The sequence below is a fragment of the Diadema setosum genome, chromosome 18, assembly GCF_964275005.1.
Source record: "Diadema setosum chromosome 18, eeDiaSeto1, whole genome shotgun sequence".
In the NCBI taxonomy this organism is placed as follows: domain Eukaryota; kingdom Metazoa; phylum Echinodermata; class Echinoidea; order Diadematoida; family Diadematidae; genus Diadema; species Diadema setosum.
In genome coordinates this window covers 29829243-29852119 of record NC_092702.1, presented here as the reverse complement: position 1 = coordinate 29852119, position 22877 = coordinate 29829243, and the positions used below count along the sequence as shown (strand labels likewise).

General features: G+C 38.2%; 1 protein-coding gene across 1 annotated transcript; it reads left to right on the top strand.

Moving 5' to 3' along the window:
- The first annotated feature begins 246 nt into the window (after positions 1-246).
- On the top strand, positions 247-22650 carry LOC140241569 (N-acetylneuraminate-9-phosphate synthase-like). The gene is made up of 7 exons (XM_072321305.1): positions 247-449; positions 6872-7087; positions 13488-13640; positions 16788-16889; positions 17903-18062; positions 18824-18930; positions 22023-22650. The coding sequence occupies exons 1-7, from the start codon at positions 318-320 to the stop codon at positions 22212-22214; spliced, it is 1062 nt and encodes a 353-aa protein (XP_072177406.1). The 5' UTR covers positions 247-317; the 3' UTR covers positions 22215-22650.
- The last annotated feature ends 227 nt before the right edge of the window (positions 22651-22877 follow it).

The following is a 22877-nucleotide window of genomic DNA, read 5'->3' as shown; positions in this document are numbered from 1 at the left end:
AGCACTGGCTTGGAGTCATTGAGAATTTATATAGCGCAGGGGGTGGTTCCATCCCATCCATCCCCGTGATGTGTACGCTCGCGCTCCATGCAGTATACATGCACGTCCTAGCGAGCGCTAGCTGCCCCTGCCCACCGCCCGCATTGATGCAAGGTATTACAACTGACTGTGCTCCTCGCTGCTGATTACGCGCGCGGCACACTCTTTAGCTAGCTAGCTCTTTACCAAAAGAGAATTACCGTTTCTTTACCGTCGCTGTGCAAGTGGTGCTGCTGGTGAGCGTGTTGTGAAAACCCCGGCTGAATACCTTCACAAAAATGTCTTTAAAATTTGAAATTGCGCCAGGAAGGATGATCGGTAAAGGTCACCCTTGCTTCATCATCGCGGAAATTGGACAAAATCACCAAGGAGATATAGATATAGCCAAGAGGCTCATCAAAGTCGCGAAGGTGAGCATGAGCGCTACCAATGTTGTGTCAGTCCCACGTACTGGATTTTGTGTAATAGAGCAACACTTGCTTGTGACGTGACCAACTTCTTAAATCTTATTTTAAGGTAACTATACACAGCCCAGTCGCCGCTGTACATACGTAGCGCGACAGGGCTGTACCAACGAAGCTCCAAACACGAAGAGGGTCCAACGATAGCATGCGATCGGATTGAATTTTGATACTTTAGATCATTTTTTTGTCACTTCAAACTCATCTGACGAACAAAATGATAATGAGACTTCATATCTATGCTATGAATATTGAAATTTAGATTTGATAACTTACCTAAAATGATGGTTATATGCAGCATGTGTGAACGGTTCACGAACGGTACATCGTCTTTCACGCCAGGCCATCGCATCCGGGAGGTCACAATGATCTGAATGCCCTTTCAAAAGGTCGCGCTGTCGACCGTGCTGCTACACCAACACTCAAGCAGCGCATCGCACGCACGCAAAAGATTTCCGCAGAGATCAAGGCGCCATTTTGAATTCTGCAACGATGAACCCTGACGGTGTTAGGGAATCCGCCAGAAAGTATCATTTTTTGGTTCCACGGACTTATCACGAGGGCTCTCAATGGACTTACGAACCTTCTGTAATACAAGCATGCACTTAAGGTGAGTAACGTTTGGTAACGTGTACATTGTTTATAAAGAACGTATAAATTTTCATAAGTTTTGTAGTTGTGTTGTGGTTCCCCACTTTGTAGGTGCCCGCTCGTTGGTCAGACGCTGTATTCGCGTAGCGTATTAACAGCGTCTGGTCGGGCTAATTTTAAGGGTGTGGCTTGTTGACTTAAGTGTTTGACATCACTTTGCTGAGCAATGCCCTTTATAGATATATTTGTCGTTTTACTTTACTTACAGCTCGTAAGCCTCTAAACGTTACACTACTCGCTAGTTATAGACGGTCTAGAATTTCTACAGCCTAAGAATTAAGATTTGGCATTTTAAATTTGATTTTATTTTAATTTCACAAGCATTGCATTACTGGCACTACTAGCCCGACCAGACGCCGTTCAACAGGGCAGGGCAGTTGGGGTCGGAGCGCCCTAAACGCTCCGGCGTGCCGGCTCACTACGCTACATGTAGCTAGGCCACTTAGCTCCCAAATCCACAGCGGCTCTGGGTCTCAGCTCGGGGTCCATGCAGAATTAGCATGATTAGAGGTTGACCAGCCAGTGTCTTGATGTTCTTCAAAGACAAAGGGATGCCTTTGCTACAATGTACCACCCCTTGCCAAAATAAGAGCGGCGAAACGGCCAGATTCTTCGTTTCCAGCCATTGGGTACTACAATCACAACTACATAGCGGTCATACAAAATCAAGTTAATACAGAAATGTTATGGGGTGGTCGGTGGGACTAGCTGGAGTGCGAGTGTGTCTGATAGCAGCTAGCGATATGGCATCGATGGAGGATCGAGGATCGTCAGTTTTCGATTTTGTACCGCGGTACCTCTACCATTAGTAATTAGGCATTGGGCATTTACTCTGAGTCGATTTGTTGGTAAAACAGAACCTTTTACTGATTACCAGTATTTGCATTTTAATTTCACAAATATTGCAAGCAAGAGCGTAACCCCCTAGGCGCTCCACTGTAAAGTTTGCAGTTGTAAACTGTGGGAGGGAGGGCCCTGAGTATTGAGTACCAATGTAAACACAGGGCCGCATGCCACGGAACTGAGGAGGGGTGCTGCAGTGCATGTATCAGTTTTCATGCTGCATGAAACAGTTGAAGCACATTGCAGGGTTCATCTCTCACCCACTCACCACCCTGTGGACTGAAACCGAACCCTGTCGCCGTGCGCCAAACCTGACACCGCTGATTGGTGATTGGCTGAGCGGAAGCATGTGCCGACAAGTAGAAAACGCATGCATAGGAGGATTACCTAGTTGTGCATGTACATGTGTGGTATTTTCTCTTAAATTTGGTGGTGTTTTTTGCTCTGATTTTCAGCTAACTACATGTACTGATTGCACAAACACAAAACTTTGCAGGTAGTGAGTCTGGTGTATAAAACTGGCAATATGCTAATTAAATGCAAATTTATGCTGTAGCAGACTTGTGTCGGGAAATAATCGTAACCCTTTCCCACGGTAGACTCAAACAGAAAAATACACATACCTCAAAAGATACATCAGCATTTTTGCAAAAAATAATAATAATAATATGAAGGATGACATATCCATATGTGATATGTGTGAAGTTTCAAGGGATTTGGTGGTAAAATAAGGGAGATATGAGGAGGTGAACTTTCGAGATTTTTTGTCCTTCACTCCGCACAGTGCTTCGATGACCGTTACGAATTCAAAAGCTTACACCCCTTTTCGCGGAGTTAATTGCACCTTATCGCCGGGCCTGTCCACACTATCCCTTCCTTGTGAGCTTGCGCACTGTCTCCACCACTTGCCAAGCAAATATGTGTGCAAATTCATCTACTGTTAAAGTGGATATTTTTGCTTGACTAACATTTCGCGCTCGGCTGGTTAAGATGAGTTTCGCATGTTTTTAATTCCGCGGGATCAAGACATCAACTACTGGAGCATGTTGGCAAGCAAAAATATTCGCGTGCTTTTATTTTTGTGCTAGTTTCTGGTTGCATGAAATGCTCGAAAATTTCAACACCACAAAACATTTTACTCTTACAGTATAGCTAACAAGAGTAGGTTAGTGTAGATTAGCATAGCAAAATTAGTGGAGGTAGCATGACTTTATTTAACTCTTGCCCAAAACCTTTTTTAAAGGGTGATTAAGACGTGAGGTTTACATCATGATATAGAGTAAGGCAAAACTTCAATATGTTCCCCCCAACCTAATACATACCTCATCACTTAACCAAATGTGTGTGTGTGTGTGTGTGTGTGTGTGCATCCATTTTGATGGAAAAGGCATACGGCTGATCAATTATTTTCAAAAAGCAGGGTTATGCAGTGAGGAAATTGAATATGTTTGGAGGATTTGTGATGTAATTTTGAAAAGTGGACGGTTTAGTTTGTCGTGGGTCAGTACTAAACCTTTTCAGGTTTATGATATTTGGTTAGAATTATATGGAAAAGAAATTCGGATTGGTGACATACTTTCAAGAAAGATTTGCAAGCATTTTTTAACTGATTTACAGCAATTATATACATTGGAAGTACGAGATCGACAGAGTAATTTCACCTTCTCACCAAAAGTAACCCAAGATATTTTCCTCCGACCCAGAGTCACATCTCTTATCCCAAAGCTTAGGAAATTTCAGTTTAAACTTCTTCATGGTGCACTTTATACAATTTTAAGTTAATCTGTTGAGATTTGGATATGTTTCGGATGATCTGTGTTCTTTCTGCAAAAAGAGCACCGAGACATTCACGTTTATTTTGGGAGTGTATTAAAGTGCAGGAATTGTGGCAAATTATCATTCAGAAATTGAATTTAGAAGAACTGGGAAATCTGAATTGGGAAGTTGTTCATACAGGTATATCTGGAAACTCATTAAAAGTCAAAGGATGGAATACAATTATATTGATGATTAGATATATGTTATATTTAGCGAGATCAGGAGGGGAGTTACCAAAGTTTAAAGGGACATTCCGGACGATTTTCATAATTTCACATCATGTAGTACATAAATCAAAAGCTCCATGTATAGATTCGTGGAATTTGTTGTGGTCCTTGAGCAGAGAAACCAATAAATTGAAAATCTTAAACAAATTACACTGAACAGTGTTGATGACATCAGCGCCTCATATATTTCAGAAATGTAGCAGTGCAATTCCATTACAATACCACTTGCTCAACAAGTTCACCTGTGAAGAATCTATGCATGCCTTCTTCTTTTGTTCTGCTTCCGTGAGCCCCAACTCATGCATTCCTATGGTGAGGCTGCCATGTCATCATCCTTGTTCATTGCAATTTGTTACAAATTTTGAAAACATTCTCATTCCTCATCCCAGTCACTATAAATTCTGAAACTCTGTACTCAGTTTAACTGAATTATAGTTGTTCAAATGTTAAAGTCTGAAAATCATCCGGAGGTCCCCTTTAATGATGTTATGAAGTATTTTAGGATGTGTAAAGAAGAAGAAAATAAGATAGCGATTAAAAGAGGAACAGTTGGAATGCATTTGTTAAAGTGGGAATATATGATCATGTATACTGAGGATGAGATGTGATTTTCTTTTTCTGTCTTGACTTTACCGTATCTGCAAGTTATTGTCACATCGTTGTCGTGTTTTTATGCCTCCGCCATGAAGTGGTGCCAGAGGCATTATGTTTTCAGGTTGTCCGTCCTTTCGTCTGTCCATAATCAATTTTGTGGACAGCGTAACTAAAAAACCTTTTGAGGTATCCTAATGAAACTTGGCATGTATGTGTATGAGGGGGTGAAGTTGTGCCTATCAACTTTAGGGTGCACATGTTCAAGGTCAAGGTCAAATGCTCAAAATTTCTTTATTTCCCCCCTACACCTATGCAATGCCTGAAGATATTTTCTTGAAACTTAGTGTATTACATGTACTACCCAATTACAATACTCTGGTGAGAGTTTCGGGTCATGAGGTCAAAGGTCCGTGGTCAAGTGAAAATGTTAAAATTTCACTTTTTTCTCCCTATCTTGGAAATGATTCGAGTTATCTTCTTGGAACATATGTATGTACTGACTGACAGTGATTACCTAGGGAATTTTTGGTTCATGTGGTCAAAGGTCAGGGGGTCAAAGGTCAAGGTCAACTCTTCAAAATTTTACTATTTCCCTCATATTTTTGCAATGCCTGCAGGATTTTTTTTTTTTAACTTGGTATATATCAATAGAGATGCTCTGACAAGTTTTTTTTTTTTTTGGCCAAAAAGCTGCCAAAAAGGTCAAAGATCAAGTGAAAGTCCTGAACTTTAAATATTTCTTCCTCCATGATATCTCAAAAGTGGCTCAAGTTATCTTGAAACTTAGTACGTATTTATGCATGTTCTGCCTGACAGTGATTCTCTTTTTTTTTTTCTCTGAATTTTAGGGTCATAGTGTCAAAGGCCAAGGGTCGAGGCCAGGTGAAAATGCTAACAATTTACTATTCATACAGAAATTGCACTTTTTCTCCATACCTTGAAAATTACTCAATGCATAAACTTATAAATAGAAGGGTCAAAGTCAAGTAAAAGTCCTCAAATCCCCAAATACATGCTCTCCCATTCATCCAATTAAACCTACATACAATGTACATGTAGGTCAAGGAAGGTGAACATTCAACACATTTGTGACAAACATGTCATTTTGATATTTTGCCAATTATGTGAAACTGTCATCACACATTGTCCACATGTACTATAGACCTATTAGGAGAATCATGCATTATGGCGGACGCATACCAGTCGCCGTAGCGACATTTCTAGTTTCCTCTCTATTGCTTCTACCATTTCCACATCATTTCCACATTATGATTAGGATTTATTTCATTGTATGAAAAAAAAATGGCAATTTACACATCAGAGTTATTCAAGTGTGAATAAAACCTGAAACCTGAGGGCTGAAGACATAGGGGTGGGTGGGTGGTGCATGTTGGCATTTGTGTGGGTGTGCGTGCGTGTGCATGTGCTTGTGTGTTTTCTCGCAAATGGCCTCAATTTCTTTTCTTTTTTTTTTCTTTTGAGAAGCAATTGAATATGCCCCGTTTGTTTTGAGCAAATTATCCATAATGTTCTGTTTTGGGGGCTTTTTGCGAGAATATGTGTTTAAAAAAAAAAAAAAAAAGCGGATTTCGTTTCCTTGGTTAAAAGAGTTACAATGTAAGTTTGACATTAGTTTGCACAATGTTGGTGTAACTGCATTTTGTCCTTATATAGTGTAAGATTGGTGTTATTTTGTACAATGTTTGTGTATAATGCAGTTTGTCTTTGTATTTAATGTTTTGTTTTTGTTTCTGTGAACATTTCTGTTTCTGTGATATGAAAGTGAACGAAATTTGAATAAAGAATTATCAAAAAAAAAAAAAATCCATGCACAATGTAGGTAAGCAAACAAGGGAAGGGTTTAGTGGGAAGGGGGTACCTATGGAATTTTTCCTTAGATACAGTACAGACCTTACTTAAAATACGTGCAAATTTTCCAGTTAATCTATGTTCATGCACTGTATACATAGAAACACTTTGCAGGGTTAAAACAAGACCATAATCTTTTAAGAAGACCATTCTTGTTTCACTCTACAAACTAGTCCTAATGAAACAGGGGAAAGTCTAATGATTACCTGATATGATGATAAAGTTGACTAATATCCACGTTGGGCATAATTACAAGTATGTGTTGTCGTTAATGATAATGATAATGATAATGACAGTAATTTACATTACATTTGTAACACGCTTAATACAATGTTTCATTATATTCAATACATTATATTCCCTTTGCAGGAAGCGGGAGCAGACTGTGCTAAGTTCCAGAAGAGTGAACTTGATTACAAGTTCAATAAGGCTGCACTGGCGCGACCCTATACCTCCAAACATTCCTTTGGCAAGACATATGGCGACCACAAGAGATTTCTTGAGTTCAGTCATGATCAGTTCAGAGAGCTGCAGGCATACGCCAAGGAGATTGGAATTTACTTTACTGCATCAGGCATGGATGAGGTAATTGTTGAGATCCATATGTGTTTGATACAATATGTGTCTGTGCATCACAGAAGGAACAAAAAGTCGCACCCCTTGATTTTTTGAAAGAGGTATTCTTCTTCTATATTATCTTTTAAGTTTGGGATCATAGAATGAATGGGAAAGTGTGTTTTTTACAGTTTTTCTACAACCCTTTTTTGTGGTGTTGTGTGATAAGATATAGAGGTCCCTTTTTGTATCCTTTGCACACTCTTCACTTTCAACTCTAATAACTTTTGAAAGGAAAATGCTACTGCTTTGAAAGTTGGCATTTATCATGGACAGAATGTGTTTATATAGCATGCCCAGTTTCAGCTTAATCTTATCATCCCTTCATTGTTGTTGCTGTGGTGGTTTACATGTTTCTGTTTGTTTTGTTTTGTTTTTGGTCCCATTCTTACCACAGCTAGCACGGCTTGGTAAAGATTAAGTGCTTGAATAGACCCTGTACTTCAGAGCCTCTTTCCAGAGTGTGTGCTTTCTTTTAAATATTAGGATATGTTAGGAGAGTCCATTTGAATTGAGTTATACATCATTTTAAGGTTTAAAGTCTGCTCTTTCAGAATCTACTCTTAACTAAAAATCCATGCCTGGCAACTTTTTGTTGGTTTTATGATGCAGGGCCACATTTTCTACTGCTGTATCTCCTCGGCGCATCTGACTTGTAGCTCTGTCGTGCATACACTCTCAGTTTTCACACTACATGTATTTCATTCACTGCGGGCATACTATTTGAGAATAGTATGAGTCATATTCCAGATTGAACCTGTCCAACATTTTGGCTCTGAGATGTGAATACATATCATCCTTATTTATAGTATTTTTCCTCATTGCTGTTTGTATCTCCAAATATGAAACCTGACAGGGTCTCCAATCATATTAATGTTATCAAATGCATCATGTGCACAAAGCTTTACAACATCCTTTGGCAGATATTGGAAGAGTGAGATGATGATGTATAGTGACAAACATAATGCTGTAAGACACAATCCAGCCACTCTGAAAAAGAAAGGAAGTCAAGCACCAAACACAAATGCATTGCAATTGATTCCTCCGTGAAGAGAGAGAGAGAGAATTAGGTGATCCGAGTATCCTCTCGGATCACCTTCTGTATCTGTACTGATTCTTTGTTCTTCTTCTTCTTCTTCTTCTTTATTTCTGGACAAAATTTGTGCATCTATTAACTCAGAAAGTTCTCATAGTATCAATTTCAAAATTATACCATATATGTATCGTGTCCCAAAGTCAACAAATTTTATAAAATCATAGTGATCAGTCAACCGTGACGTCACTATGACGTCATTATATGAAAACACATTTTCATGCATATCTCATTAATGGAAAGGAATTTTTCAATGAAATTTATGTCACATATATTTCACATCAAGCGCATTCTACTCATATTATCAAAATTCATATTAATTATTAAAAAGCGCGCGTACGCGCGCGTTGAAATATTTGTATGCTCCAATCGAGCTCAAATTTTTTTTGCACACGTTTCAGACCATTTGGAGCATTTTTTGAAAAATTGAAAAAATTGGACGGACGCGTACGCGCGCGCACATATACGCACGCACAGCTCATATGCAATAGAAATTTCCCATTTTTTCACACTTATCGGATGACTGAAATGTCAAGGAATATTTCTACCAAGTTTCAAGTCAATCCGACTCAGTATGACGTCATACAGACCCGTCAAAGTTGAAATTCCGCGCGCGCATCAATGGCGATATACAGTCCAACAATGCCAAAAAACCGCCAATTTTGAATCCGATTTTACTCGTCAGGATGGACGGTGACCCCCCATTTTCTTTACATATTCTGAAAGCTGATGAGTTGTACATGTCAATTCATGGGGTGGCGATGCTGGAAAAATGATTAAAAGATATCAAATTTCTTAATAAAATTAAAAAAGTAAATTTTCAAAATGGTGTCATCAAATTTTAAGTTCACTCGAGCGTATCTCACTTATCCTTTGCCAATTTTCACCCAGATTTCAGTATGTTGTAGCTTATTAAATGCTCTTTCATAAATGTATAACAACATTTTGATTGGATGACGGCATCACCTCGTAAAAATGGATTGAATGTAATCTTGTCAAATTTGACCAGTTTACGTGTTATCTCTATGGGAGTGCAGTTTTTCTGGAAATGAAAATTGACATGACTGTCCTTTTCGAGCACTAGCTCACTTATGCTTCGGTGAATTTCTCCCAGATTTTGATATGTTGTAGCTGAGACTTTGCGCTATCGTCGGTGTGCCCTTTGTTTTTTCATACGGTGTCGGGATCACGTCCAAAAACTTGGTTGAAATTAAAGCTTATCTTCGATGTATTGAGATATTCCTTTCTTTTTGCAACTTTCTTTACAATAACTCAAGAAAAACAAGCCCTATCAGCCCAATATTTTGCACATGTTTAGTTCATGTCACGTACATTATTTTATAAAATAACAACTACTTGATCAGACGTCATCTAGGGTATGTAAATTAGGGTCAAAGGTCATAAATGTATCATCTTGTATCTTGGTGAATACATGTCCTATCTTTTCCATATTTTGCACACGTAAAGGCCATGTTACAAGGATCATTTCACAAAATAACCACTTTTTGCTCAGATGCCATCTTGGCTGTGCAAAGTGGGGTCAAAGGCCATATGTACTTCTTTCTTTTTCTTCGTTATGACGTGTTATCTCTATGGAAGGGAATTTTTGTAGATGTGAAAATTGACATGATTGTCTTTATCGAGCACTAGCTCGCTTATGCTTCGATGAATTTCTCCCAGATTTTAATATGTTGTAGCTAAGACTTTGGGCTATCGAAAGTGTGCCCTCCATTTTTCATACGATGTCAGGATCACGTCAAAAAACGTGGTTGAAATTAAAGCTTATCTTCGATGTATTGAGATATTTCTTTCTTTCTGCAACTTTCTTTACAATAACTCAAGAAAAACAGGCCTTATCACCCCCATATTTTGCACATGTTTAGTTCATGTCACGTACATTATTTCATAAAATAACAACTACTTGATCAGACGTCATCTTGGGTATGTAAATTAGGGTCAAAGGTCATAAATGTATCATCCTGTATCTTGGTGAATACATGTCCTATCTTTCCCATATTTTGCACACATAAAGACCATGTTACAAGGATCATTTCACAAAATAACCACGTTTTGCTCAGATGCCATATTGTCTGTGCAAAGTGGGGTCAAAGGTCAAATATACTTCATTCTGTATCTTCGTTAGTGTATACGGAATTCGGTACCAAAGATGGAGGGTCTGACTCCCTTTTCTAAATGAGACTCCAAACATCACATGGGCAATTCCAAGGTATGTAGGACACAGATGCCGAAAATTCAAAATGATATTTGTTTCAAACACCATACATTTTCAGGCAATACTTTAGTTGAAGTTTTAAGAATCATTATGTTTTTCAATAAAAGCGGCCATTTTGATTTTCAAAATGGCTGCCAAAATATGCCTATAACTCAATGGTAAGAAAGAGTGTATTGTCACATAATTTACCCTCTGTATATCCACTTTACTAGTACTCTAAACAACAATCTTTTATATGTATGCAGTTACCAGACGAGTCTTTTACCACATGATAGAAAGAAAAACCTGGTTGCTTTAAAGAATTTTATGAAAACTTTTAATTAGTTTGACAATGATGGATGTAACGTCAGTTACCAAAAACAAGGAATTTTTAACTTTATTCATCAAAGAAAGTGAGCTGTATGATGTAAGTTATGATTTCTAATGTATGCCCATATGCCTTCCTTTCAATACCAGAAAATAAGGATACTTGGCATACTGGAGAGTCAAATGAACACATCAAAATGTGTAACGTCAGTTACCGAAACGTCATATACCAGTATGTAACGTCAGTTACCATGTCAGTAATTATAACTTAGGCAAAGGTTTTTACTTTAGGCCATTTCAATATACATGTATCTGGGAACTTTGATAGGGAATGATGTCATCACCATGGTACACTGTATGTCCATGGGTACATTTTTTTTGTTCATTTTATCTTATTTATTTGTCTTTTTTTTGGTGGGGGGGGGGTTGAGTTTTTGATTTTCTGTTCAACACAAGTTTAAGGTTAAATCATCTGGAAGTTTAGGTTTACCACATGCAATATATAATGCACTCAAATTACTATACAGTACATTCACAGTCCTACAGGATGATAAAGCTACTAGTACAAAATTTGTAGGCCTAATCAATGATGTGGTTGCATGGTAACCACCTTTTTCTATTAAAAAGCTTGTGTACAGCTGTATACCAACAGTTTTATAATCTTTACTAATGACTACTTTTGCTAGCATTTTTCTTTTTTTCTGGAAGCTTAGTGAAGTTTCTACCTAAAGGCAAATGCAGGAACAGATATATTTCTTCGCTTGCACTTAAATGTGTGGTTTAGCTAATATGGCACATCTTGAAATGGTACATAAGCAGGCCTGACATAAGGCATGTACTGTCATTACTGTTTGAAACTAACACTGATGTTGCTCAACCAGTCAACGTTTAACACTGATGTTGCTCAAAGTGAGAGGTGATTCTAGGGTAAAATAAAAAACTGTTCATATTTGTTGATTACTTTATTTCATTCATGCAGGGACATTTTTGTAATACATGATAATTATGAACAGGAAGATTTGTTTATATTGATCTTAGAATTCTTTCGTTGCAAAGTTCTATTTCTTGATATCTGGGATGTATTTGCAAGCCTTGATATACCAGTGAAAAGGAAAAGAAAAACAATTACATTCCTTCAAGCAAGGAATAAACAAATAATGCCCTTTTGACCAAAATAGCATGATTCTTCTTCACAGAAAAATTATCAAAAGTGTAACACTATTCATTTAAATCATTATTGATAATGGAGATCATTTTTTTTTTATTTGTGGCCCTAACAATGCCTTGAGGGAGAAGGAGTAAAATAAAGAAAAGAAAATAGAATATATCACAGTAGATTTTATACATATGTAGGCCCTATGAATATTTTTATTTGTACGTGTTTTTTCCCCATGACCTGAAAGATTTTTTTTTTTTCACACACAAAAATATCTGTGTTTTGTGTAGTACTGCAGGGCATTATGGGTGGGGTACTCTAGATAGAAACTTTCCTGTTCATTAAAAAAACAAAAACAACAACAACAAAAAACACCTTAGTTATGTCAATATTCATACTTGGAACTGCTGAATCTAAATGGCCCTGTGTAATCATAACTGTTGAATAAGCATTCAATCTTAAGACAAATGTCAAGAAATATCCTCTGGTGCATTTACATTATTTTTGCTCAACTGTGCTATGGCATGGGGGGGGGAGCTTGCCCCCTAAGGACCCCATCCCATTTGTGTCTTTAGATTTTGTTTTAATTTGTTGCTAAGTAAATGCCTGGGATTGTTACTGGTATACTGCAGCAGTATAACCTGTTAAATAAATTTAAGCTTCTTTGTAAACCCCATAGCAAAAGTATGTGTAACGTCAGTTACTGACATGTTTCCCTTTAAGTTTTCATTAAACACAAAGAAAATAGACTAATGTTTCATTTCATTTGGGTATTTGTAATTGATGAACCAAGGTATGATTCCATATCAAACAAATCACTCTGAAAGGTCAGAATTATAAAATATCACAAAACTATTCCTAATCATGATTTTCCATGTGTAAACCCTATGGAAAATGTAAGCGTAACGTCAGTTACGTAACGTCAGTTACCGTCATGCCTTCACTGAAATTGGCATGGTGCGAAAAGGAAATATCTGAAGTGCACATTATTTTGCACAACTGTTCCTAAGAACCTAGGTATATTGCCATATAAAACACATAGAGTTTAGAAGTCAGGGACATGAGATATTTCCATTTAAATCTACACCATAATTTCCCATGTCCTTTTTCCGTAACGTCAGTTACCGACACATTTTCACTTGCTATGTGATAAGGAATGCAGTTTGAGAGAAAAACTTTCTACCTATTTCTTCATTCTCATGAACTCATTCATCAGTGCTAATTACAAGCCCCGGGTGCTTTCATTCACAAAACTACAACATAAACAATTTCATGAAAATCCTTACGCGTAACGTCAGTTACCGTGGAATTGCCCACATGGCCAATGTCTCCTCAACACAGATGAAACCTGTATGGTCATGCCTATTGGGATCAGGACTCAAATCATTGATTTCCCAATAGATCGGATCACCTAATTTGTCATTTTTTTTTTTTTTTTTTATATTGAATGATTGTTATTAGTGTTAGTGTAGAAGACCATACATTGTAAACAGGCATGTCATCAGGTTTGGAAAATATAGGCTGTGCAATCAAATCCACAAAGCTCAGACCTGAGCTTGTGTTATCCTTAAATTGTTTTCAGATGGCTGTGGACTTCCTAGACTCCATCAATGTGCCTTTCTTCAAGGTTGGCTCAGGCGACACAAACAATCTTCCCTACATCGAGAAGACAGCGAGAAAAGGACGGCCAATGGTAGTCTCATCAGGGATGCAGTCTATGGAGACAATGCAAAAGGTGACAAATGGATGTGGCGATACTTCATTTTCCAAAATGAAAGGCACTAACTCATAGAGTTGTACAGGGATACAAAACTACTTGTATAATATGGTGATATGGATCCTAATCAAATGACCATGTGGCAGTCTTTTATTTTGCCGAAAGCCCCAAGTTTATTTTTACCTTGGGTTAGCATACTAATGGCAACTTCTAATGGCCACTTGTCTACCCTATTTGATCAGCTGCATCGCTTGTATATTTCAATTGCACAGTAATTGTGAGTGTGTGTGGTTCAGTAACCTCGCAGACGGTGCTGTCTTTGGAATCTTGAGAAAATGGCTGTCGCGAAATGATCATGTCGCCATTTTGTAAAACAAATAATGCACTATACTTGGTCCCTCTGTAAGTTTGAAACAGTCCAAAACATACTTCACTTCACCTTCTGTGTTTCCCACTGTTCCAAAATTACTTTCAGAGGGGTCTACATGATGCCTTTTTATAAACAAAATCAAAACAGTCAGCTCAAGAGAAAACAATAGCCATTGAGCAAAAAACAAACAAACAAACAAAGGTGAAAAGTGCTTTCTTTTGGATAAATAAACTGTCAGTGTGAACAAGCTATACTTGAACACAAAGGAACTGGATGTTCATAGTTGATTATACAGTCAAACAATGTCCTAACTGCATATGCCCTCATTCAGACCAGTAGAAAAGAGATGGGGTAGGGCATAGCATTAGATAATGCTAGATAGATTTTGTGAATTATGGCTGAAAGCGGCAATTGATTTCAATTTAACGCACTTGTCCCAGTTAGCAGGGGAAATTTGCAGCTGCAGAGCTGTTGTATGAACTAATATTTGTCTTTCGCAAATATGCAGGCAGAAAAAAAAAATCAATATCATTATTAGCAGGCTAAAGTGTATGTACAAAGCTGATTTGGACTTCCTGTGATGTTTGGGTTAAAATACAGCTTCATTAAAAAGAAGGCATTTACTGAATGTGACAAATGAGCAGGTCTGTAACATGGACTCTTCTTTCTCATAGACCCCGTTGGCGTTTACAGTAGGCCGAGCTCGGCCATTGCCGAGCCCGGCCTTCATTTCAGTGTAAACGCGCAAAAGGCCAAATGCGGGACCAAAATTGGCTGCGCATTTGGCCACACTCTGGTGGTCTCGGCCGCAGCCGAGCCCGGCCTTTTCTCAGTTTAAACGCAAACTGGGCCAAATGCGGTACCAAATTCAGTCTGGCTTCCAGACCCTCTGCCCGTACTATTTCGCTATTCAGGATATTAAAGATAATAAAAAGTTTTGGTACCTCAAAAGCTTCCCTGAATTTCCTTGTCTTGGTTTGTGTTTCAGGTTAAAGTACGTTGTCTGTGAGAATCACTCGCCCCAAAGTGCTCTCATGTCTTAGTAATCATGCAATAATGGTTTCGTACCAGAGCCGACGCTGTCCAGCGTCGATAAATATTGTACGAACCCACTGACTGTGACCAGCAGCGTGCAGCCCATTGTACGCATAGCTAACTGCGACCAGCAGCCCCATACGCACAGCGTAATGGGGCTTCGCATTGTAGCATTCTGGATCATGACAGAATTAGTATCGCGGGTAAATGTCAACTTAAAATCCAAAAATTTCTTCGATTTGAAGACTTACCAATTAAGTTGAAGTATTGAAAACAGGCTTCGAACAACGTTTGGTTCTGCCAATAGTCCCTTTCTGTTCGAATTGATGACTGAATGTGACTCGGTCGAGAGGACCTTGGGAGAGCTACATACACTGAATACCATGGCCAGGGCATGCGCACACAAACATCTTATCCATTCATGGATTTGAAATTTGTGTGCATGTGATGTGTTCGCATGCACTGGCTGTAGTATTCAGTGTACTGTATGTAGCTCTCCTAAGGTCCTGTCGACCGAATCACATTCAGTCATCAATTCGAACAGAAAGGGACTATAGGCAGAACCAAACGTTGCCCGAAGCCTGTTTTCAATACTTCAAGTTAATTGGTAAGTCTTCAAATTGAAGAATTTATGGGATTTTAAGTTGACATTTACCCTGCAATACTAAATCTGTCATGATCCTGAATGCTACAATGCGAAGCCCGATTACGCTATGCGTATGGGACTGCTGGTCGCTATGCGTATGGGGCTGCTGATCGCAGTTAATTGCATGATTACTAAGACATGAGAGCACTTTGGGGCGAGTAAGTCTCACAGTGTTAGTTATATGAAAGGTACTTTAACCTGAAACACAAACTAAGACAAGGAAATTCAAGGACACTTTTGAGGTACCAGAACTTTTTATTATCTTTAACCCCCTCAACGTCAAAAACTAGTATAGTTCAAGGTGTTTTTGTCCTGCAGAGGATTTTTCCTTCGGCAAAGGCCTTTGCCAAATGGCGACTTAGTCGCCGTAGAGTCCAGTTGGGAAAGGGTCTGAAAACCAGACTATACCAAATTGCGTTTGTTTGCAAGCAGAGCGCCACCATGACAAAATATTGAAAGGTTTGAATTAAAAGCTTTCTTCAGAGGTATTTCATTACTCCATGATCTTTAATTGTTTTGTGTGTGTGTGTGTGTTTTTGCAAGTTGATGAATGCAGTTGGTCAATTTATCCACTGTAATGTTTGGATTAATTTCCGTTTTCCTTCTATTTCTCTTTTTCTGCTTTGCTATCTTAAAAAAAAAAAAGAATTCTAAAATATTCCTTTAATATACAATATTCTCTTCCTGAACAAATCGTTATGATGCATTGCATCTATGCAGTTTTGAATGATATTTGAATCACACTTGAAACAATTGCAACATCTAACTATTTACATAAAAGTGCATTGATGTCATATTCTAAGACCTCACTTGATTTTGTGAAACTATGTCATTTGTATAGAGTGCATGGTTGTAGAGATGTACATGAACCTTTTTGTGCACTGATGAAATCATTGCTATTGATTTGTTGATGGTTTCTTGTATATGTACAATGTTTTTGATTCAAAGAAATATTTCTATATTTTGCTTGCATGTTATCTGTTGTAGATACTAATAATAACTTAGCTATATATTTGTAAACTCGGCTTTTTTTTTTCTTTCATCCATTCATCCAAAATGGCTTATTAAATTACATGTTCTTTTATTGCATGTCCCTTCAAAATGTTTTTTGTAGGTCTATGAAACTGTGAAGAAGTACAACGACAAGTTTTGCATCCTGCAGTGCACCAGTGCCTACCCCCTCAATCCAGAGGATGTACATCTTAGGGTCATTCAGGTAAATTTGATAAAGCACATAGAGCATCAACTTTTACCTGACTAGTGACAGTTGCATCATTAATCCTTTCTGACCATTGTGCTGTCAATTATTTTTTAATTTATCTATTTATTTATTATTATTTTTTTTTTAATAGTAAAAAGAGCAAGTCCTCACCAGCCACACTCTTTAATTGAGCCTTTTTGTATTTGAGAACTTTGTATTTCTACAAGAGTGTTTTATTCCTTTGGTCAAACTGCAAGAAATGGACACATAGAATACCTTTTTTAACTTAGTCATCTGTGAAGTAGAACAAAAAAAAAGGTGGTTAGAGTACGAAAATATTTCATGCTCCCATGTCTCAGTCTTCTTTACTTTGACAGTAATTGATTCCTATTCAAAAAGAGGAGGTATGTACAGTAAAGAATAACATGTGCTCATATTAGGCCCGATTGAGTAGGGATCCCCATCATTTTTCATAACACCAATGATATAACTCAATAGTGTATTATGCCATATGTTATATATTTATAGCAAATCTAAATTTTGGCAAATTGGGATTTCCTGACAATCAAATAGTGGAGGTATGTACAGTGAAAAATAACATGTGCTCATATTAGGCCAGATTGAGTAGGGATCCCCATCATTTTTCACAACACCAATGATATAACTCAATAGTGTATATGGCATATGATATGTATTTATAGCAAATCTAATTTTTGGCAAATTTGGACTTCCTAACAATTTCGCAAGCAGTTACATTTGTTGTCATTGAGTACAGCATTATCGCGCACCTTGTTCATGTACCGTGTACTGAGTAACAGTACTTGTACGTATTCACGTCACATTTGTGTCAGGATTAGAGTTAGTCTTTTCACATGTTCTTAAATTTGGGAATAGCACCCGACTCGCGAAATATACAAAAATAAAATGCCCGCAAAAAGTATGGCGTAAACAGAAATGCATGTACTGGTGGTGGAGACTTCGCTAAGTGATTATAAACACTATGTGTATTCATGCTGTTGTCTTGTCAGACATACCAGCAAGCCTTCCCAGACATTCCAATTGGCTACTCTGGTCACGAGAGTGGCCTCTCCATTACCTTGGCAGCCGTGGCTCTGGGGGCAAAGGTCGTCGAGCGCCACATCACCATGGACAAGACGTGGAAGGGCAATGACCATGAGGCTTCTCTAGGTAAATGTCCAGAGTTAGCTCTCTCCACTCCTATCCTGCGTACATCTCAGTCAAAGTTTTGTGTATTTTAATAGTAGGGATGAATATTATTAATGTCCAGGTTGTTTTCTCCAGGTCACAGCATCGCTAAGACTTGGAAAACGCACTGGCACTGTCATATTAGATGATGATGATGATGATGTTGAATAATAATAATAATGATAGGTCTTATTTACCCAGGGTAGCCTCTTCAGTGTTGCCACTGCTCTAACAGAGGGCCCTGCTATTATTATTACTTTAGCTTTGCCAGGTACCCATTTATACACCTGGGCCAAGAGGGACATAGTGGGTAAAAACATCTTGTCCAAGGACGTAAGCACTGGGCGGGGTTTAAACTCGGGTCCTCCGATCAGGAGTCGGGAGTCTTATCCACTATGCCACAGCGCCTCCACAAAACAGTAATAAAACAGAATATAATTAATGTTATCATTATCTACATTGTCATTTTTCATAATGACTTTCATGTGTGTATGCAAGCACGCCCATGGACAAATGTATATTAGGAGCATTTTCATAACCGTTTTCTTCATTTATTATTTCTTTTTTTATTGCAAAAGATGTTCTGTGCACATCAATTGTTGGAAACACTGGATCTTGTGCTTGCCAGAATTGTGTCAGGTCGTGTGCATCAGAATTCATTCATTTCACACTTCGATACATGGAGAGCAATCATGACAGAGTAGACCGGGAAATTAAAATACAATGTTTTTTTGGCTGTTCAGATCCTCAGGAACTTGCAGCGTTGGTGAGAGAAATCAGGATCGTCGAAGGTTCCCTTGGGTCAGGGGTCAAAGAGATGCGAGAATGCGAGCTTCCCACATTCAACAAGGTAAGCCTGGCAGCTGTTTGAAATGATGAATATGAAATCAATGTGTGATATTTGTCATTCTCTTTGTTTGTGAGGTGTTGGCATTTGTTGTTGTTGTTGTTGTTGTTGTTGTTACCATGCTTTACATGTGTGCCAAGGGAGCTAAAATAATGCTATATCGTAATGTCACAATTTCCATGTCAATTTATATCTGCAAAGGACCCTGGCACTAAGCATACTTTCAAACACATTACAAACATTGACACTGCGTTCAGACGACCCTCCACTTGGCGGGGAATGTCCCATTTGCCAGGACTTTTCCCAGCAATCCCATCGTGTGAACGCTCGATGGGACATTCCCTGCTCCTGCGGCAAGCTTGTCGAGTCTGGCAACAAAATTCTGGTGGGGGACTGACCTTGATCTTTTGCGCAGCTGTTTTCCTCATAAGTGTGCATGCTCGCAATGTGGTGGCGAATCAGGCAGTCTTATGAATTTGCAATTGCGCTGCCTACAGCGCCATGTGCGGTGACCTTTTACGCACAGCTGAAACCATCAGCCATGATTATCCCCCTGTCAGTGGGGGATTTCAATGCATGTGTGGACGGTCGACAGTAAAACTCTCCAAACAGTCCCTGCGAAGCGGGGATCGCCTGAACGTAGGGTTAGGTGCACTCTTCTCCAATTTACATGCATGCCAAAACTCCATTGTATTAGGGATTGTATTAGGGATATCAGGCTGTGAAGATCTAATTCAAGTGTCCAAACGACCTTGGCTTTAAAAGTAAAGAATGATCTGTGTCATGCCATGATATGTTAATCCTATTTTAACTGGGCTATTTGAGACCAAGTTTTTACTGGGGGGGTCAATTTGACCCCCCCTTCAGATCTCGGCCGCCGATCGCGCGATTGCAGCAAAATTTTGCCTGAACATAGAGCCAGATGTCAACTACAAGATTACATGGTCATACAATAGAAAAATGTTGATTTTATATTTTTTGATGAATTAATTATGCAAATTTACGCATGAAATCATATTTTCACCTATGACTCCATCAAAAAGAATGAAGGATTGCTAAATTTTTGTGTCAGAGTTCCTCATGACACATCAAACAATTTTCTTGTAAAAAAAATAGTGCAATCAAAATCAGTTTCTTTTGTTTTCTATTGTTTTGTTAATTTCTTATGTATTTTATTGTTTTTTCGACCTTTTGTTTTCTATTTTTTTTCGCCAAAATTTGTTGCAGGCACTTTTTCAAGCTTATCTGCATTAGAATTGATTAATTTCAATGTTCAAAAGTTGAAATAATCTAATTTATATCAAGTAAACAAAAAAACAGAATTTGCATTAGATTTGCACACGAAATCATGAATTTGAGCTGTTTTCGGGTTGACATGCATATGCAAAACATTGCGTAACTTCAGAGCGGTGTATCCGGACGTCGCAAATTTGGTCTCAAAATATGCGGGAGACTTCAATGAAGAAAGTCATGAAACGACGCGGCAAAATCTTTGCTTGTTGCAGAATCGTGTTGCGAAATGTCGAGGGGGGGGTGAATTTGACCCCTCAGTTAAAATAGGTTTAATGTGACCTTCTGACAAATTATTGTGAAGTCTGAATGGTTTTAACATGCAAAAATTGATGGTGTCACTCCCTCATTACTCATGAGAAAACTTCAAATCAGAGCTCATTTTAGATAAACACTTAGTATTCCTGTTGAACAAAATGAATGAAGATGGGATGTACAAGTGTATACCGGTAGGTCTTTTTTTTTTTTTTTTAAGCATCTTCGGCTTTATGCATAAAGTGAAAGATATGATTGTACCAAATCCAATGTTTTGGTCAAATAAGTTTGTAAAAGATAAGTTGTCATTTCAAACTCCATTTCTATGTCCCTCCTATCTGACAAATAAGGAAATTGATGTATTAGGACAGTTGAAACATTAAGTACGTTAGAATGCTCATGGGGAGAAGAGAAGAATAAGTTTATATTGCTGAAAGATTGGTTTGTGAGATCATAATTTGCTATTTTCCATCTCAGGTCTGTTAATTTTGCATTGTCCCATCTATTGAATTTATTTGTACCACCTTTGGGATGTTGTGATGTCACAAGACTGCAACTGTATGTTAGACCTTAGACCTTACTATTTAAAGAAAGCAAACAAACAGTACCACAACCACCCTTTATTTTCCTTTTGTAATTCTAGCAAAAGTGACTTTCAGGGGAGAGGGTTGTCGTTGCTAAATTATTGACCTAAAAGCATGATTTTTATGAAATATCAATGCCAAAAGCAACAGGGAGTTGGGGGGGGGGGGGAATGGATTCCGCCCCCCCCCCCCCCCAGATCTCGGCCACCAGTGGTGCGATCACGATGAAATTTTGCATGCGTGAGACCCACGTCATAATCTACAAGATTGTGTCATAAGATTTTCTCAAAAAATCAATTTCTAATTTTAATTAATCAATTATGCAAATTAAGCTCAAGATCATATTTTAGCCTAACTGAAAGCATTGAAAGTCTAATTTTTGATCTGTAACTCTGTTTTAGCATATTCAAGAATTATACATCACAAAAACTTCCAAAACTCATTTCAATTCTTATGTATTTTATTGTTTTCAGAATTTCTTATGTATTTCTCTGTTTTTCAACTTTTGTTTTTTCTTTGTTTTTTCATTGGAAATTGTCACTGACCACTTTTCCACCATAATCAGCACGAAATTAATCAATGAAAGTGATTTATTGTAAAAATAATCAGGTTTTTATGACTTTCATGACAGAGCACCGTTTTCCATAGGAGATGTACACAAAATCACAAAATTGTGCCCGTTTTGGGGCAACATTCCGTCACAAATATGGGCGTGGCTTCGCAAAAGTATGCACGGACGTTGCAAATTTGGTCTCAAAAGTTGCGCGAGACTTCAACAAACAAAGTCAAGAAGCCTCGCGACGAGGCCTTCTTGCGTTACAGAATTATAGTGCGAAACGTCGAGGGGGGGCGGATTCCGCCCCCCAGCCCTTTTAGGCTTAAACATGTGGAATTGCGCTTCAGCCAATTTGATATTCTCAGTTGTGCAATTGTAATGATCGTCTCTCTCTTTATTTTGGTGGACAGCTTGGTAAATGTGTCATCGCTTCCACGGACATTCCTGTCGGCACTGTACTTACGGAAAACATGCTTACTGTCAAAGTGGGCCTTCCAAAGGGCATTCTTCCGGAGAAAATCTACACTCTCATCGGCAAGCGCACCAAAAAGGCACTCAGCTACGATGACTCGGTCGAGGAAGACGCTATACTCTGGGAATGAAATCTACGTGCAGCTGCAGTGCGTTAGAATTCCCCACGTAAATATGTGGGCAGATGTTGAATTTAGGTATAAATGGTGCAGTTCTTTCAGTGGGAACTAGGAATATACATATCATTATATTACATTCATATTCATCAGTATCATAAAATATTGCCATTGATACACTCAGTATGCTAAGCCTTTTTCCCCCATGTTCAGGAGAAGTACTGGGTACAGATATACTATGTATATTTGTATGTAGTCAAGTTGTGTGCATTTTGTACCAAAACACCTTTGCACAAACTCTTGCAATCTCCCTTTTTACATGTTCTTCTAGAAGTAACACATTTTTCTGTCTCCTTGCCTAGAATGTTTATATGCTGTGTTGTTTTTGTTTTAAAAGATGAATCTTTTTTGGTGCAGTAGGAGTGTTTTACAATACAGTCCAGTAGTAATGAAAAAAAAAGGTCATTATACTTTCTGAAATTAGGGTAGGGATGGGTTGAGGGAGATATTGAATCTTTTTGTACTCACTCTAGATGCCAACATATAAGAATTGTATTGTGTGTTATATTTTGATGACCTATGAAGTAAAGTACTATACAGAGTTGATAGCATGTAGCAAGTGTGTATAGGGTCGTTATGCCTACACAAAAAGAGCAGAAAATCCCAAAACAAATGTTA

What these genes read in the sequence shown, in the direction of transcription:
- LOC140241569 (XM_072321305.1), top strand. Translation starts at nt 318, where the DNA reads ATGTCTTTAAAATTTGAAATTGCGCCAGGAAGGATGATCGGTAAAGGT. An exon ending in CTATGGAGACAATGCAAAAG is followed by an intron (nt 13,641 to 16,787) that starts GTGACAAATGGA and finishes TGTTTTTTGTAG; the next exon opens with GTCTATGAAACTGTGAAGAA. An exon ending in TACATCTTAGGGTCATTCAG is followed by an intron (nt 16,890 to 17,902) that starts GTAAATTTGATA and finishes TTGTCTTGTCAG; the next exon opens with ACATACCAGCAAGCCTTCCC.